At 41.3% G+C, this 19,948-nt stretch overlaps 1 protein-coding gene across 3 annotated transcripts in view; it reads right to left on the bottom strand.

The window, feature by feature from the left end:
- Positions 1–19,948, bottom strand: part of clybl (citrate lyase beta like) — a 52,105-nt gene that overhangs the window by 23,049 nt on the left and 9,108 nt on the right. For all 3 annotated transcript variants that reach the window (XR_003842369.1, XR_003842368.1, XM_029530692.1), the window contains exon 2: positions 859–1,072. Coding sequence is in view for 1 of the 3 variants with exons in the window: in XM_029530692.1 (XP_029386552.1) it covers positions 859–1,072 (214 nt within the window). In the remaining 2 variants the exon portion in view is untranslated. The remainder of the gene's footprint in view (positions 1–858; positions 1,073–19,948) is intronic.

Raw genomic sequence — 19,948 nt, 5'->3', positions numbered from 1 at the left:
CTTTATTTATAATAACATATAAAGGGTCAATCACAATGCTCTTCAGGAAAAACATGTAAATGAACCAAATGTGAATCTTATATTGAAACTCCAGTTGTTTCTTAAAAACTCAGACAAAAGGTGAAAATAGTGTGCATTTTATGTGAAATAAGTGGTTTGACGGATGAAATAAGTGGATTGCTGCTGGATATTTTTGTTGAGACATAAACCTGTCACATGCTGAGCTCCTCAGACTTCAATGGCTGCCTCAGTGCTACATTCCTCCCCACATTTTCTCCTTAAAAAAAATGTAATAAAGACAGAAGCGCTGACATCCACCAGCACCATCGTGGGGTCACAGTTTTGGCCTGTCAGTCACACAGGGCATCATCTTATTGTCTTTGTCTACTACAGGAACAGCCTCCAGCCATATCAATCATCTTTATTATCATGACTTAAAAACCTTTGTTAGTTAACTTTTTACCCAGGCCCCTTCTTTATCCTGCTCTCCAATCACAATTTCATGGGCAGTTCATGAGGGCCAATGGGGAGGTCGAGTGGGTGGGGAAGAGAATGCTTTTAACCTGCTGCATCTGGTGCTTTCCCGCTGCTCACCCAGTGGGACATGGTCACCTTGTTTTAAAGGACTCTGATAGGGGGCTCCAGTGCCTTTATGCCACCATAATGGGGTGAAATGTGCTTGTTTTAAGCATGTCACTTAGGTAGTTTTCCTTTCAGTGATTAAGACCCAGCACCTGTCTGAAGGAAGAAGGAATTAAAATCATTCTGGAGCACAGCTGTGCGCTCCGTCTTTGCGTTTCCTTGCTGACCTGTTCAAACGAAGCTCCGTGCAGTTTACACATGTGCGTCTTTATGTACCTTTTTGCTGAGGGCTACACCATCCTCACAGTCTAAAACGGCACAGTCGACATCCAGCGAAGCCAGTTTCCTCAATTTTCGCTCATCATTGCCAGGGCAGTAGAGAACTGCCCTGCGGGGTATGAAGCGCAGTGAGGGAGCTGCAGAATGATGGTGAGGGCGCCATGCTTCAGCATTCAACCACCAGACTGTGGGCAGGAGCCAACCGCTCTCCCTTTCAACAAAAACATAAACATACATAAGCACAAGGTAATGATTGCACAGATTACTCATGCATACTACAAGTATGAATAGAAAGGGCAACCTCTGATTAAAAGGTTGATGCTGTATTCATCTTTATAATATCTACAGTGTTTACATTATACATGAAGATCCTGAAGGAGGCCACATCCTCCAGACTAGAGTGAAAGTCTGGAAACGTTTCATTTTGGGAGTTCTGTTTGCCCTTCAGCTATTCATTGAAGTAGATGAGAGACGTTGACCTGTGCTTTGGCACTCTTTGGTGAGAACAAACTCACCCAAACACTAAGCCACTCATATGCTAATGTAGCCACACTGCTGAATATCTAGGCAGGACAGAAAGTGAATGAGTAAGAGGCAAGAGGTGGGAGGTGGGTGGGGGTGCGGGTGAAGGGGGGCAGCAAGAGTCCGAGCTGAGTCAGGGAAAAATTTTGGTTTGGGACAGACAGCTGCTGTGATTTCCTGTGGGGGGGGTTTAAAGGTCAAATTCTGTATTTTTTTTTAACTACAGAAAACATACAACAAAAAGAAAAAATTACAGATATTTTAAGATGGTGTTTTAAATGTCAATGACAAAATACGAGGTTGTAACATTCATTGAACAACCATGCATGAAGATTTTTGTGATTTTCCTTAGTAAAGAGGAAAGCCATACGTTTTCCTCTTTATTTATTATTAAGGGGTGTTAAAACAATCCCTTTGTGAGTAATACCATAAAATATGACACAGTTTGATGTATGTAGGATGGAAGTGTTACCTCAATAATACATATTTTTATTTTGGTGGTCATTCCATTTTCAGAAGTTTTCAAATAAATAAATTTTAAATAAATCCAATAAAATGTGCATAAAAGTACCACTTTACCAATCTGACACACTTGCTCACAGCTCCTGCATATTTGTGAACACACACACACACACAAAATGATGAAACACAAAGCAATATCGGTTTGCATAGTACTCCCCTCCCATCCATATACATGTACACACCCACCCAACTGTACTCCAATATTCACAATCACTGCACACTGCGACTTAATTATTCTTTCCATCAATCTGGAGACAATTGGTCCTTCTGAATAGCTAAATGTTTAGGATCACATATATGTAATTATAGAGAGCAAACAGCATCTCCCACCAATAACTCTCGCTGGGCACAAGAATCCCTTTGAGGCATCTTTTTGGCAAAAGAAAGACAGAAAGAGGGGTATTTCTTCTATTAAAAAAGATGGGGGCGATTATTCTCTTTTCTTGTCTTTTGCTCTCTTTAAAAGGAGCTAAAGTGACTTCAATAGCCAATTAATCCTGTCAACTACGCTTCCACATGCCCTCCAGTCCCAATAAGGCCTAATCTTAACTGAGATGCTGCGGTCAGAGCAGGCAGTTAAAACCAGTTCAGATTGCTTCCAGCACTTCAGTGCTTCCAGGTACACAGAGCGTATTTGAGATGGGGACAGTACTCACAAAAGGTTTGGCGAGAAAACATGATAAAGGTCGGAGAGAGGACCATGGCTCACCGCCATGCAAAAAAGGCACAGCTAACAGTCATTTAGGGACACAAAAACAGGATCTAAATTGATGGAGAAGAAATTTTGAAAATGGAAAATAGTGGATAAGATGAGGAAAGTGGGGGTGTAAAGTGGTAGGGGGGAATGAGAGGGTTGTTGAGGTCAGTCTATTCAATGCGCACTGCTCAGGGGGAAATGTTCAAAAGTGCTCACTTAAAAGGCAAATATAGCTTGTTATAACTGAAGTATAAAAAGATGATGGCAATAATTTAAGAGTAGGTTCCATGATAAAAGGAAAAGAAACAAACAAAAAAAATAAACACAAAACAGAAAGACAGCAAAGGCCAGTATATGCACCTCCCTACCTTAATCATGCCACTCTACCTCCATCTGCTTTTTAATAGTTTTACAGTTAACCGGTAACAAAAGGGGTAAAGACAGAATGAGGCAGATAGGCCAGGTGGGACTTTTTTTCTCATCCTGTTATAGAAGTTAATACAAGAGGTAGCTCGGTATGTCCTGTACATATAACAGCATTGATCATAAAGATGACTTTGCCTTGATGTTGTTTTGTATTCTGTTCAGATATATTGGCCACCTCCAAAAGGGAGTGTCAAGGCGCACTGGGCTCCATTTATTACATAGTCAACTTCATGTAATGCTCAATGTTGATGCTTTACATGTAAGACAAGCGTGAATTATAGGAAGCTACATGACAGCCACCATAAAACTGTGTTTCTAATAATGCCAGTAGACTGGAAATGGGGAACACAGCCCCATCAGTGTCGGCGCTGACATTACATGGATAGTTACTGTTACGCCAACATCACTCTAGAAAGGAGGTCCTGCCTTACTGAGGCAATAAGCTCAATCAATCAAATGTTAATATGTCTTCTTTTGTTTGACCAACAGTTCAAAAGTCACAGATGGTCAGTGTATGCTAATATAAAACACATCAATAGCAGAAGTAAAATCCTCACTACAAAGAAGCGGGAACTACAGACTGTTGGCATTTTCTCTTGAAAAATGACATAAGAGATTAATCAGTAATCAGTTCAGTTGCCCAACACTTCTGTCGACTGTCAGTGTGATAAATATGTTTCATTTATACTTCATATTAACCCCCATGGGTATCTAATTTTACACTTTCCATACTTAAGCCCACATATTTCACTCATTTTGCAAGGTTTTTGTCTGTTAATTAATATATATAATTATTTACAGATTTTACTACAGTTACAGTAGTAACAGTCATTCCTTCTACTAATGTCACACACTATGTCAAAGTATCACAATGGAATATTGCAGAAAAAGAGAAAATCTGAGGAGCAGTCAATATTTTATGTCCTTATTTCAATGTCTGACCTGGAGGAGGCAAATTAATTTTTCACAATATGGCACGCAGTTAGTACCAACATTTTGATCAGTTGTAGGCACATCTGGTGAGTGCAACACTAGCATGGTCACTTCTAAAAAACACTTTGTAGATATAGATTAACATCACAATATATCACAAGCTGGGAATTTTTATTTCACCCTTCCACATCTGGATGATATTTTCCCATTATTATCACTGTATATACACTCATGTTCTATATATTTTACAGTTCGCAAATGGCACTGCACCTTTATCACCAATTTCTTTTCCTCTCCTCAACATTTTTTTTTTTTAGCATCAAGGGTTATGATAACACAGGGCTGTGTGGCTATATTAGCAGCTGTAAAGTGGTGGGACCTGGCCACAGTGACAACATTTACTGGTCTGAGATCAGAGGTAAGTGTGTGTTAGGGGGTTTATATGGTGCTGGATAGGACTGGTTCTCATTAGCTAAGAGGCAACAGCAGTCCCAGGCCTACAGTAGTGCCACTGAAGGGGGAGGACAGGGAAGCAGAGGGGTGGAATGTGGTGAGCTGTGTGTTAGACAAGACATGGGCCTTCCTGAGACACGTACAGTCGTTTTCCAGTCCACACAATACAGTCCACCATATCTGGCCCTGCTGTCTAACAAGTAGTTACCAGGAATATCCAAAAAAACCTTGTTCTTATAAACTGGGTAGCAGCTCCTCTGTGGCTGAGCAGCATTTGACATGCAGATTCTGACATCAACGAGCATCTTGGACAAAGCAGTTCGCTGGTGTAGACGTACCAACTGATCTTCAATTCAACAGAATAGCCTCTGATGATCTGACATCCCCCGTCAGTTCCTCTGTGCTGCTTAACTACAATAAATCTACCTTGAACTGCATATCCTTGAACTTCACATCTTATCTCCACCACTCTCAGACAACTATCTGACTGATGTACAGTTTTGCCACATTCAGCTCCCGTTTCACCACCCAAGTTTCATCTCCTTATCTCTGAAATCCCCTGTCATGTAATCCAGACTGGGTCGCCCATATTTCCCAAGGTAACAGGTAATATGGTGTTACTAAGAAATGTCAGACTGCGGGAGGGACAGACATACACAACACCTAAACCCTGTTTCAGATTACGCATCTCACATTTGGGGGGTTTTGTGACCATGCAAGTTTATCACAGAGCTACTCTTAATACCACGTATAGATGTGAGATAATCCAAAGTTGTCATTAAATTGAATGTATCTAGGTTGGATGACTGTATTTAAAAAGTAATCTAATATCAATGTTACGTCCTTCAGTAACCACTGCATCATTCACAGTCAGTGTTTACCCTGTGGCCTGGGCACTTGTATGTGATTGATTAAATACATTAAATTATGAGCAAACAATCTAAACGCCAAAGACTAGGCTTTCTGAGCTGCAGCACACAATATATTACTATTAGATACACATTTAATTTCATATAAAATCGGTGATTGTGGTCTGGCAGTAAATAAATGTATTAGAAATAGCCTGTAGTAATTGCTTCATTATCATGACGTGATGATTAACATTTCCTGTAACTCTGCCGGCCTCCACCTGGCAGCATAATGGCCTAATTCAGGTGGTAATATTCATCCTACCACATGAATTACAGCAGATAACAAGTGGCCCACTTGAAAACAGGCCCCCACGATAGCCTCCCTCTAAATATGTAGATTTCCACAATTATATCAGCATGGTGGAGAAGGCAGAAGCTGTGTCTAAAATGCACAAAATTAAAGATCTGTGTTTCTACCCCACGATAATCAGCAATTTCTTTTAAATATGTAAACTACAATCTGTGGTCTATGGTGCTTAAGATTTCAGACTAAATTTGGTGAAAATAAAGATGAATAAAGAGTAGGGAGGAAATCGATATTGGTGAAGCACTGACGGGGCCTTTGTCTGGAGAAAGCTGTCTGCGGGCGGAAAATGAAATGGTCAAAAAGTCATCAATATTTACCTAGCTTCGTGTCCACCTGCCTGTCTGACACTTTTTTTGTTTGTTTTTCAGAATGAAAAACCAAGCTGAAACATTCCCCACACAGGGTCTTCCTCACAGCATGTTACTGTATGTGTATGGGTTTTTTTCTTTCTTTTTTTTTTTTTTTTCACACTGCCTCAGGTCTGAAGATACAATTGGATGGCAGAGAAATGCTGAAAAATTAAGCAGAGACAGTCAAGACAGGGAAAGGAAGGAATCAAACACTTTTCTTCTACTGCTTCTATTTTCTTGCCCCCCTGCTTTCATTGCTTGCCCTCTAGCAAATTGGAATTTGGGATGAGCAATCCGTCCCTCTCCAGATTAGATCAGGTGGGGGGGGGGGTTTACTGTGGGCTGGCCAAAGATGACCAGGACATACAATAGCATAGTGAACCTGCTGACATTTTGTTGATTAGAACTATACTGACTGTAGTGCGTTACCAAGATAACACCACCACACTAACCCTAACCCTTATCATCATAAAAGTTCAGCATGCTGCCCCTATACTTAGAGGAGATCATGATTTATTAATTATTAAACCATTTAACGTAATTCAGCATTTGTTGTTTGGCACAGACGAGTGTGTGCATGTTTTATACATCATCAGATTGGTTCATCACTGACCCTACTCCTTCCTATCCTTCTCTATAAAAAGCTAATTCCAGGGACATCAACAAAACCCCTTACTCATCCTCCCATCCATGTCTCCTGCCCCTTTCCAGTCTCATTAGTTTGGGTTTTATGCCTTAATCTACACAATGAGGATGAAGTCATGGCGGTTATCTTCAGCAGCCAATGTCTGTCTACCTGTAATCCTTCTCAAAGTCCCCGGCTTTCTCCCAGCTCACAAATCGGCACACAATGCCTTTATGTAAGGCCTTTGCCGTAATGCCCAGAGACGACTGCAAACCCCCCCACCCGCTTCCCCAATCCCTCATCCCTCCACATCCCTCCACATAAAACTAGTTAAATCCCATTCCCCCTTAAACGAATGAAGACGTTTTTATCTAGGTCTCCGGACAGGCAAAAGTCAGATTGTAAAGGAGGCAAGAGCCATTTGAAAGGGTCACAAACAGCCTGGTTTTGATGACTGGCAGTTGTCGCTTGAGTACTTAGTCACAGACAACTTTATAAATCCATTCAGATCAGGTACTGATCGTTCAGTAGCCGTGTGGGCTCATTTAATTTGAAATAAAGAAATGAATGATATAACATCAGTGAAATGTGCACAGCAAATAATCTTGATGATTTGACTGTTAAAAAAAAAAATCTATGAATTTATCTTTAAAAGTTAATTGAGAGGGGACTTAAAAAGGTCAAACAAGTCACTCCATTCGAGGAGGGCATAAGGGGGTTAGCTTTTAACTTAGCATTTTTATTGACTCTGGCAAAACAAAATGAGCGGGCTCTGTAGGATTGTGCACTCTGTATTGGCCATTCAGGCCTTCAGAGCCCCATTGTAGTACTTTGAAGAGAATGAAAGGAAACCCCACTGGTGGAAATGCAGTGGAACAGCCCCACAACAGGCCACAACTGTTCCCTTATGCATGAAAGGCAGGGACATAAAAGACAAGATGGACTTCTGAGGTAGGGCCAAAAACAAAGGCAACAAAAGTGCTGATCACGAGGGGATGACACGACTCGTCTCGGCAGAAGGAGCAGGGAGAAAAGGGGCAGGGGACAATAGCACTCCCGGCCAAATGACATGTTGAAGAATTGAAAAATCCACACAAGAGTGTCTTCTCAATTCACTAAACCCACAAGAGCTGGGTGACTGTCGGCTGGACCCAAGTCAGCCTGAGGGGGTGGGGGGGTGGTGGACAATAACTGCCCACAGCTTTTCTCTCTTTAACTTTCTTTCCCAAATCTTTCCGTGTTTTGGCAAACAAGTTGGCAAAGGGCAAAAATGGACTGGGGTGACAGCTTTAGTCTACACACACCAAACCCAAACCAAACCAAACCTAATCAAAGCATGGTGGGTTCCGCTCCCGCAGCTTCCGTTTTGATCTGTTGGCTGTCTGTGTGTCTGATCTGTTTCTGTTTGGACCCTACACACAATTATGCTACGGCATAACCTCCATGGAAACAGCCAGACGAACAAAAACATGTTTGTTCTCATTCAAAAAGCATCCTTCTTTTTAGCGACAGTGTAATGGCTGCTGATATTCCAGCCAGCGTTTCAGAAATTACACTAAATAGCGCAGCATTAATAAGAACGCTTCCTGCCGATTTCTCCCTGGTAGCTTCCAGGATGAGAACAACTGTGCATTTCTGGTTTCCCATTGTACGAAATAAGTATGAAGAGGGACATAAATAGCTAGGTGTGCAATACCTTAAATCAATAGCTGTAATGTGAAATCTGTCCATGATGTTCCATGAACCAAGGAGAGAAATTTATGTGAAACAATGGCAACTTAAGAAATCTGCAAAATTATTTTATTGAAAAAAGTAAAAAAGAAAAAAGAAATGCAATGTATAACATATTTAGAAAAATTATTTGTCTTGTGCATAAAAAAAAACTGCAGATACATTTAAAGTGAGGGCTAGGACAAGTTGTTAAACTACACGCTGAACAGTGTACTCCACAGGTAAAGGCCCTCCTCGTCGATAGCCTGAGGCCTATCCCACAATTCTTCACACATACCCACGGGCCCTTTCACTGGCCATCACCCTGTCTGATTAATGGATCGATGTGGTAATTGATTAAGAGGAGGTGGGAATAAGAACATAGGTCAAACGTCAATAATGTCCCCCTGACAAAAGGTGGAAGACGTAAAATGTACCAGTGATAGCCTGCAGCCAGACTTCTACCCATCAAAGCCCTGGCAGCACTAACATAAAGGACACGGCCCATTCTCCAGCCTGCCCTGCCCTCCCTCCCCAATGCTCCTTTTCTCTTGGTAATGCTGTCTGTTAAAGTGACAGGAACCATTCTGGGAGCTGCTTGTCAGCTCACCTTCATAAAACAAGCCGTAAAGCAGCAAATAACAGGCTTATATGGCTTCATTATACCGGCTATGCAGGATCACAGCCCTGGGCTGAGGGGCAAGGGGTGGGGGGGTCTGTGCTAGTAGTGGAGAGTGTTGGCAGTACAGCCTGGTTCTCGTGGAGGTTTGTTGTCCCAGCGGCTGTCACCATGTCCATGTTTGCTCAGGATAGAGGACCACTTGACCCCCTTCAACCCTGTATTCCCTGAAATCCTAAGCAGGACAAACAAAGAGGTATGGCTCACTTTGGAGATGTTGTGACAGTTCAGTCTAATGAGAATTCTTTAACTTTGGCATCCTGCTACACACTTGGAATCAATTCTCAGTTACACTTACACTAGCAAGATGCTAAAATCTAAAAATTAAATTGTGCTCTCCGATAAATATCATCCATAATAAAGAATAAACCGTGATGGTGCATCTGAACAGTTAAAAAATGAGGAGAACAGGGCCAGATGGAGCATACATCTGCGACAGTAAACCTTTGGCCGTGGCAGGGCTGGACGTGAGAAAGATTCTCATTTATTTCATGCAAATATCTTTGGGTCGTTTCACAAGCTGACAGTGGGGGTTGCGAGGTGGTCATTATCTCAGGTTGTGCCTCCAAAACATTCCCCCCGTTTTTCAGAGTCAGCCACGGGTGCCTGGCAAAGAAGTCAGCAGAAACTGCAGCATAAGTGATCATGAGCACTTGTGTGCTTACCGGTCTATGGTACAAATAGGCAAGTCTCTTGTCTTCCAACATAACTCCTGGCATTTCCCCACAGACCTCCACAATTCAAATGGAAACTCAGCTCTTCCCTAGGATCGCATCTTTTATCACCTTTGGTTTTCAACATTTAACATAGAGAAAGGATTCTTGTGTACATTTATGTTGTTTAATTATTACTCTACATATAAATTAACTAAGATCCCATTAGGGTTCAAAGCATCAACAAGAACTATAAATAGGCTGCTGATATTAGCAAGTCAAATATGCAGCATAAAGCTCGCAGAACATCTGGTAAGGCGAGCTTACACGATGTGCACCAAAGTAACTGTCCCTTTATGTGCTTATCTGTCATGTGCCCAGTCCCAGTCGTGTTGAGATCAGTCACTTATCTCTTTAGCAAGGCTGTGAGGCAGCAGCACAAGCGCCATCACTGTGATCATTGTATAGTTAATTGTCACCTCCATCAACATTAGCACTCGCTAACATGCTTAACAGAGGGGGGAAAAGGGGGTACTGACTGCACGCTCTATTCTGAGGTTGACACTTGTTCTCTGAGGGGAGGTTTTTGGTGTCAGGATTACAGTGCATGGGAGAAAAGAGGCGGAGGAGAGGTGGGGAGCCTTCCCCACAACTCATGTCACCAGGTCTGTCTGTAATGGCAGCAGAGGGAGAAAGAGAGACAGGGAGTCAGGGAGGATTGATGGGTGTTTACTTTTGAGCAGTCCCTCAACCAATGACAAAGCAAAGAGACCAGCATGTACTGGGACCATCTTTCCTTGACAGCCTGTCAGGGGATAACTAATTAACCCCCCACCTCTATGGCTGGTGATACAAACTCTGACCATACAGTCACATGGCCATACACAGGTCACGTGCCTCATATAAACCTATTTGGATATAAACTTTACACACACACACACACACACACACAAAAACAAACCAAAAAAAAAAAAAAAAAAAAAAAAAAACCACACACATACACAACGTCGGGAAGGGTTCAGTGTAAAGACAGTAACACACAGACACATTGGGCAAAAGGCCAGCAGGATTCAAACGTGTCACTACCGAACCATATGGATACACACATCGAAGCCTAATGTAAGAAACACTGTCGTGCACACATGCATATCCTGGCCTGCACACAGACACACATATCCGGACTGTAAAACAGAATTGCCATCTTGAGCCCCCTGGATCACTGGGACCATCTGACACTGTGGAGCCTGAACGCATTAAGACTGGCAAGGTTGCACTTTCCATTTCAGCTGGCAGAGTTACATAACCCTTCATGATATGAAAGCATTAACAGTATTAGTTCTGCAGGTGAGAACACTTCTCACTGCTCCGAATGATAAACGCCTCACATTTACATAAGAGATGATGTTGCTGCAGGATGTCAAACCAACTTCCATTAAGTTAATTATCTGAGGTAAAACAACTGCTGGTGCACCCGCAAAGCTGACTGTCAAGGGAGCGCATTTAAGCAGAATGCATGGTTTCACTTCTGCATAAACCCCACTCACTAGGATTTGGACTCAGAGCTGAGTAGATGATGCTTAGTTGACTCTACAAGTGTCAAGGATCCTCTTGGGAAAAAATGAATGAAAAGAGGGGGTGCAGAATAATGAAGGGGGGAGCTGAGGAAGGATAAAGTGCTGGTTAAGTTAGAAAAAAACAGATAAAGGAAGGAATGGAAAGCCTTGTCTGTTTACCAAAAAAAAAAAAAAAAAAAAAAAAAAAGTCTCCACTGTGTAGAATCCGCTACACGGAACAATCTGGGCTGGGGTGTGCCTGGATATGGATATTACTGGAACAGAAGATCAGTCAGTAGATCAGACTATTAGGATATTTGGCTTCCGATGTGATATGTACTGCGTCTGGTCTCCTGCCCCAACCGATCCACCCACCCGGGCCCAGACACAAAAACGCCCCCGTACCCCTCCTCGGACCCCAGGAAAAAAAAAAAAAAAAAAAAAATCTGACAGATGGGTGTACTGTAAGGATCCACTCAGGAGACCAAAACATACTAAGGCACTGTCTGTCCAACATTTTGGATTTGGAGGAAGAATACAACAAGAGACAAACAGGCCAGAGAAAAAAGGGACATCTGTGGTATTTGTCTTATTTCCTCTCTTGTGGGACATGATGTGTCATAAGTGAGCACAGAGTCTTTTGGATCATATTCCATTTAATTAATGAACCCAACCCCCCCCCCCCCCAAAAAAAAAACAAAAAAACACATACCGTCTCTCTCACAAGCACACACAAACAAACATACAGCACACACACCGGGTCATGGCTGTTCATCTTCTCCCTGCAAGTTGCCTGTGCCACCAAGTGGCTGAACATGGCAACTGCATCTACTTCACAAATGAATCTGTTTAAAACTTCGACTGGGGGTGGGGTGGGGTGATGGGGGGGGATATAGTTAAACCGTCACTGCTGTGTGTGTCATTGAGAACAGTAAGAGCTATTAAGGAGGAATTTGAAATAATAAAGCTGATGCTCCCTATAGTGTTTAAATGACAGGCACTTCATTCTCCTAACCAACAGGGATGCCTTTTGCCCCCGACTTCTGGCCAGCCCCAAGCCTTTAATTAAGACTGGCTTAGAGCCGATTGATCCTGACACACCAGGAAGTTTCTTGAATATCTGACCAAGGAAGTATTATATAGGCCACAACCCCCTATATTAGCCCACAGCCCCTTACCCGCACCCCACATGAAAAGAACTGTAAGCAGAAAGCCCTTTTAGTCAGCTCTTTGGACCTTACATGACTTTCCTGTCTGCATGGAATAGTGAGGAAGGGGGGGGCTTTTTCTGACTGTGAACATAATGTGAAGAGGAACATTTCTGTACTGTATGTTTGCACTGTGCTACAGCATGACAGTATCCTAATGAGAATTGAGTAAGTCATATTGAAGACTCAAACCTCGCATCAAACTTGTATGTCTTTGTTAAGCCAAATTTGGGGGGTGGGGTGGTGGTGGTTGTTAGCAAATCGTCTGCACAACAACAGGCCTACACACCACATCATTAAATAAACAACACATTTCCTGTAGCAAAAGCAGTGATGCAAATAGGAAGCTGGGATTGTCAGATTGTCGGAGCTCAGTGTGCTGCGGGTGTTGTGCACCACATGGAGAGAATTCTTGTACCGGCTTTCACCGCAACACAGCCACTGATGAGTCAGTGAGCCCCATGAAAGTGCAGGAGCTTTAGAAACACTGCCTTCTCTTCACTGTGTTCCCGGATTCCCTTGGACCAGAACTGTTTGATAGTGTTAATATAACATTGGAAATAGAGGATGCTTGATTTGAAAAAAACCAATAACAATAAAAACACATTTGTGGCCTACAACAAAAGAGATCAGTTGGACCATTAACATCCGATTGACTGCACTGCCAAAACCAAGCAGATACAAATTTTAAACAAACCACTCTGTCTCTTCACAGTATGATAGACGTTCCACATGATAGCCTGAGGGGCTTGGACTTGTCTGAGGAGAGGAGTGAGGTGATGCAGTTGAGAGGAAAAGAGTTTATAGTTCAAGACTCTGATCTACTGGTGGAGAAATTCAACCAACCAGCCAAGCTGTTACCTCCAGGTGTGGACACAATAAAAGGCCAGGCAATGTAATGCAAGCAAATACAAAAGCTATTGAGTCATCAGCTCTATTTGCCAATACACTAAAACCATTGAGTGTTGTGGTACCAATCTGGGTCAGATCATCTGTCTTGATGCATTCACATCAGTAGACAACATGTTTCCTGAGGGGGGAAAAAAAAACAAAAAAAAAACAAAAAACATTTGCCTGTTTGCCATTTCTATCAATGGGCCCACAACTTGCCCCAACAGGCCTCAGTCATCAATACCAAGTATAGATTTACATTTATAATATTACAATATTTAGACTCCTTGAAGCCTTCTCTGCCACAAATTGCACATTTATGTGTTTCAAAAATACCCACTACAGCAACAAAAATAACTTATTTCATTCAAAAATTCAAACAAAGTTCTACTGCAATCTCCAACTAGCTTTTAAAAGGATATATTAAGGAAGGGCTTTTATATTTTTTCCAGATATATTTCACAACAGACAATGAGAGGTGAATTTCAAGGACTACTGGATGTTCTTGTAGAAAGAGATAAATGATGCCTAATGATTGTCTACTGGTGAAGTGACACTGAACAGATGATGTAGCAAATGTAATGAAGCTGTGTTCGCAGAGGAAACATCCAGAAACATAAACACAGGCACAGCTACATGGTGGAAAGTGACAGGCAAAGAGCAGGACCCTCACCTTGGCCTGTATTGGGTGTGTTGGAGGTGGGGTGGGCAATCACCAGTGCCCCTTCCTTCCCTTTCTGGGAGGATCATGGAAACTAAACGCGGTGTCACACTTTTAACTTTCAACTGGCATCAACTAATTTCACCATAAGTCAGAAATAATGCTTTACAAGAAATATATCTAATCAGCCAGGCAATCAAGAGGTTTAAAGGGAAGAAATTAATCATTAACTACTCAAGATCGGATTTAATGAAGTCGAAGCATATAAGCAACTAACTTCCTCGCTACAAATAAGCAAATAAAACTGAGAATATTTGTCAACCACACTGCGGTTATATGGAATTTCGATTGAGTGTCACAAGTACAGGGCATTTAGATGAGATTTGGCACCATTGGCAATCACATTAAATAAAATTGCGTCAATGTCAAGGTCAAAAGACAAGTGCCGTCACACTAATTCGTCGGTGAAAAGCAGATAGCAACAACATGCATCAGGTACAGGAAGTCATTAAGAATATTCCATTTGGAGTTCGTAAATGGTTTCCTGAAAAGAATGCAGAATGGGCGTTGCCATGTTGTTGGTGGAAATGTCTGCTGATCGACACGGGGCATGACGGTTGACATGCTGCAGACTGGTCATTAGGCTGCACTCCAGTCAAAACAAAGTGTTTTTGAAATGTTATGATATGGAAACGTTTGTTAATCCACAAAAAAAAATTGTTGATTTTATAAATAAGCATACTTATCAAAGTGCCAACAGAGGAGCTGACTCTGAACCATGTGATCAAGATATTGGGAATATATCTACAAATATGAAAGTAGAAATGCAGGCCTTTTGAAACTCAAATATGGAGCTTGGAAAAGTAAAGAAATCTGAGTTTTCTCCTCAGTTTAGCACCCTTAGCTGCTGGCTTTGTCACTCTGTAGAGGGCCTGTAGTAAAGCTGGACTTCAAAAGAGCCTTATCACCATCACATTTTCTCAGAAGAGAACACAGTAATGGACACCGGATGCACAGGCTTACACTAGGTTAGGCTAACACGAGCAGAGGAGAAAAGAAATGCTTTGAATGCAGCCTTGTAAAGGGAAGAGCTCCTGTATAGGCCTCCTGACCTTCCCACTGCACTTCCTTCCTGAGAAGTAAAGGAATGCTGTGTCAGGTTTTATAAATTTGAAGGACGTGCATTTTAGCTTTCCCCTCTACGGTGATATTTTGAGTAATTTTTCCTGTGATGTGACCACACACACAAACATTAACTAAAAAACAAATAATTGGATTGTTGGAGCATCACAACATGTAATTAAATGTTATGAATTGTTATGAGCATCGTAGTCAATATAATAAAAGTCCATTTAAGCATTACAGCAATAATAAGCCAATCGTGCTTCGGATTTGTTTCTATATTGTGGTAGCTCTCAACCACACTAAATGTGCCTTTCCGACTGAATCCTAATCCCATCCTCACAAGAGCTGTTGCAATTGACAAAATAATCAATTTGTCAATTGGCAAATGCAACAATTCTATAATCAATTAGCATTTACAGTGAAAATACCAAAAACGACATTTGTTCACTCTTAAATGTGAGACGTTGATGCTTTTTTGACTTTATGATATAGTAAATATTACATTTTGTTTTTGGACTGATGGCCATATAAAAGTGATATACTTGAAAATGTCACTTATTTTTAGTAGTGTTTCCATTTCTGTGGTCAGGACAGATCAAGGAGCAGTAAAATGGACCAATGGGCAGTTTGACAACATGAAACTAAAGCAACCTTAAACCCATATGTCTTTCTGACTTACACCTCTTTGGTAGACAGACATCGCAGGACACGGTTTGCTACAGTTTCTATTCACATAGAAAGACAAACAGAAAACATAAAACAGAGTATTCATGCGTTTGATTCTTCCTCTCGTTTTGTGCATCTCTGCTCATCTCTCTCGCCTCCATCTTTGCTATGGCCATCTCTGTCTAACACAAGGTCCCAACTTTGACTGTGGCTTCATCCTGTATTTTCCAATTATCACCTTTTAAAGGCCAGCTGGGTGCATTCCAAACCATCAGGGGGCAATTCCATTTGCATTGCTCTGAGACAAAGTCATGCCCAAGTACTTTCATGCTAAAGTTCATAGCAGACATTCAAAAAGGACAGTATGACTAGTAAAAAAAAAAACAAAACAAAACACAAAAAAAACATCACAACTGCAGATAGACGAATTATGTCAAACTGAGCTCCCTCTTTATGAATCTCCTGATTTGGATTCCACAGAGAGAGTTTTAAAAAAACTAAAAAAAAAAAAAGTTCTGAAGGAAGTTGGTTGAGAACTTTTCAACTTTAAGGTAATAAGTTTGTTTGACAGAAACTGTGAGCACTTTCTCATTTAAGACTGATCAATGTGGCGATCCTTTGAGTGCTGGGCTCTGTTTACAGTTTGGGCTTATTATGCTGATTTTATTCTTCTCTTTCATTAACTTGGTTTTTAAGCAGCTCAAGGAATATTTTACATCTATTTTATTTAGGTCAATTTTGTTTGTCCATTCAAATTCCCCACAATCAAAGGGCACTGAAATGACCACTGCAAGTGTGTGTGCATGTGTGTGTTGGTCAGAGGGGCAGGGGGGAGTAACTGTTCCATTTACTTTGCACATTAATGAGCAGTGCCTTCTCTGACTGCCTTTAGGCTCTCTTTCTAAATGCTAGAGCTGTTCACTAGTGTAAACCTGCATTTGATTTCTCCTCTCCTCTCCCTCTCAGACTGCATATAGCAGCATTTAGCTGTGAATTAATTTTCATGTTTGGATATACCCTGCTGAGGTGTGATGCCGGTGGTGCATAATCAAAATCTGCAACACTACATATGGGTAGATAAGCCTTGTGGGTATTTTCACAGTAAAGATCTGTAGCTGGGTGGGGGAAAATAAAAAGCAGAGAGGGGTCAGCGGCCATGAGACGAAACAGAAGTCAGAGGTAGGACAATGGGACATTTAACACAAAAGAATAAATTTGTTGTCTTTTAGATGAGTATGGAGAGAAGGATACCTTTTGCAGTATGTGCAGCTGTGTGTGTGTGTGTGTGTGTGTGTGTGTGTGCGTGCGTGCGCAAGAGATAATGTGCATGTCTCTGGCCATGGGACAAGACACGCACCCTCAGCCACAGCTCAAACACCAGCAGCCCTTAACATGGTGTGTCTAATGCTCCTATTTAGTGTTTGGGGTGCAGCGGCGCATGGCCTGAGGTTTTTGGGAGGGGAGCGTGGATAGCACCTAGCCTGACAGCTGTGCCCCAAACTGGAGACAAAAGCCTGAGGAAGTATCGCATCATCGAAGACGGGACTAAAAAGGCACGGCATTTTGCTCGCGGTCTGGTCTATACTGTGATCTGATTCACTCTTCATGGTGAATATGGCAGAATAACAGACTACTCTTAAAATGTGAGCTGGAAGGAGAGCTTTAAACAAACTCTACTATAAAAAGGACTAGGTATCACGTGGGGCACTTAGATCAAAAGCAGAAACATAAACTGCTAATTCATAACAGTCTTCATTTCAAACAAACACAAACAGAAAGAACATAGGCCACCTTTTGTACAGCAGTCTTTTCAATGGAGTTTATTTGTAATCCTTTGAAAGGTGGGAGACTCTTTGTCAATCGGTGCACATCAAAGATAAGCTAACTTACCATGCTGCTTGGGTGTGTGTGCACGTCTGTGTGTATGTGTGTGTTTTTGGTTTTAACAGCACAGCAAGACAAGTTTTTAATCTATTGATTTAATAAGCTTAGGTAGCATGCTGTTGGCTCAACAAACGCACCAGTTGTGAGCATATAGGTACATATAGGCACATCTTCAGACTAAAAATCTGATGTGTTTGATGAATAGCTAAAGGAATTTACATTACAGAGGGTAGCCTAACTTTCTGTGAAGAACACAGAATTTATGAAAGCTGATGCATTTTCATGAACACAAATTCTTTGTCTAATAATGTCTAATATTTTCTTATTTGTTTGAAGCTCTGCACGAATACACAGCGGGACAAACATCTGGTGAATGCCGGAGAGAGCACACAGCCACAGTAAGCAACAAAAATTCATGCTTGGAGTGATCAAGTTAAAATCCAAATTAAATTTACAAGTATTTAGCACCCAGGCTCAGTTTTCATCAACAGAAATCCTTCATTACCATATACAGCAGTGACACGATTCATGTTTTGGTCTATTTGTAGCAAAAAGAGATAATTTATTGTTTGCTGCCACATAAGCTGTTGGTTGATAATTAGGCCAAGGTGAAAATTTCAGCCATTTTAAATGGCTTCTTTGATCTGTACACATGCTCCCAAATGGATGTGTCCAGCATTCAATCCTGTTATTAATCAAATCGCTACTAAAATATTTATCACACATACAGTATGTGGGTGGAGTGAATACATACTGCAGAGCAGATTAAGAAAAATGTCAATCTGTCATCGACAGAACATGTGTTACCATATCCTATTAGCATATGGCGAAATGTAAGAGGTCAAATGCTGGTGAGCCAAATTTCTTTTACATTTCATGACTCTGCTGGATCTAGCTTTTGGCGTGAATAGATACTGACTCTGTGCTTTACTTGGAGACCAGTAAGGCTGATGAAACATAAGTTAATGTGAACTGTGGATCAAGAGGTACTCACAAAAGGGTGGTGCAGCCATTCCTGGCATCGATATCAATGAAGGGCCTTGTTATAAAATGGAAAACTAAATATTTAGAATTACATTTTGACAGCAAAATAGGAAAACTATCCATCCCTCACATAATGGAACTTCCTTTATTATGCCCCTGTGTCCTCTCACACACACACACACACACACACACACACACACACACACAAAAATACAAGTCTAATTTAAACCAATGGATATTTTGAGCCATTTCAATCCCCTGACGTCAGTGTGTGTGTGTGTGTGTGTGTGTGTGTGGGGCGCATCTGTAGTGGCTTGACGGTGAGTTGAAGCAGAGAACCAAGCATGTTTCTGGCCTCCTCCCATGGGCGCAGCAGAAACAGTACAACAGTGTCAGATCACTAAAGCAACAGAAAGGCGTGCAACACTAGAATCACACAATGGAGAATTACAGGCCTTGTATACAACTAACCCTAACTGTAAAATTAACTTACTCAATTGTGATAAATGAGGTATAAAATTTAAAGTTCCATGGTAATGGTTTTACAAGGCATGGAGTGTTCTGGCCAAACAGAGTCCAGTGGTAAGCAACAAAAGGGACTTTTTTTTTTTTAATGGGCATGTTCAGTTTGAGTAACAGATCAGCGAGTTTGATTATGAATATGATTTTTGACCAGAAATGGTTTACATGATGTTACCTGCCAACTGTTTCTGCTGTTTTATCAACAGTTCATGCCCACTATAACGCCTGGAACTAATCTCATTTTTCAGACGCTCGTGATGTTCAGCCACAATTCATGGTCAAAACCAATGATTCAACTCTACGCTCTCAAAGGAATAGAACTTTTTACAGACTGCTGAAGGCTAAAGACAAAAGTGCAAGAGAGGCTTTCTAAGGGGCTGCTAACGTTAGGAAACCAAACACATCATTTACCAAATGAAACTTAAGCATATCATAATATTTTATCTGATATGTTCACAGGCGAGCAACCAGAAGCCCATCTCCTGCTTCTTTCCCACCATTTTTCCTGTCTCATCCCTGTTCAGTGGTTGATAGCTATAGAAATAACATTGTTTGGAGTTGTTAAATAACTGTACTCAGTAATACTACTGCAGTACTACTTTGTCTAACCTATTTACATACATTATAGAAACAAATTACTTTCTCTTAACAACACTATTGAGAGCTGGCCCCATGTAAATTCAGCCTATATTGCTTTTTGTCGCTCAATGTTATTCTATAGTTGCAGAGAGTTCTGGCATGCTAAAAACACTAGATCTTCTTATAGTGAGAGTGGCTAGGTCCTTAGAGGGCATTAGTACAGGCT

The sequence above is a fragment of the Echeneis naucrates genome, chromosome 21 (genome assembly GCF_900963305.1).
Source record: "Echeneis naucrates chromosome 21, fEcheNa1.1, whole genome shotgun sequence".
NCBI lineage: Eukaryota > Metazoa > Chordata > Actinopteri > Carangiformes > Echeneidae > Echeneis > Echeneis naucrates.
The sequence above is the reverse complement of the archived record's forward strand: the minus strand, read 5'-3'. Positions and strand labels throughout refer to the sequence as shown.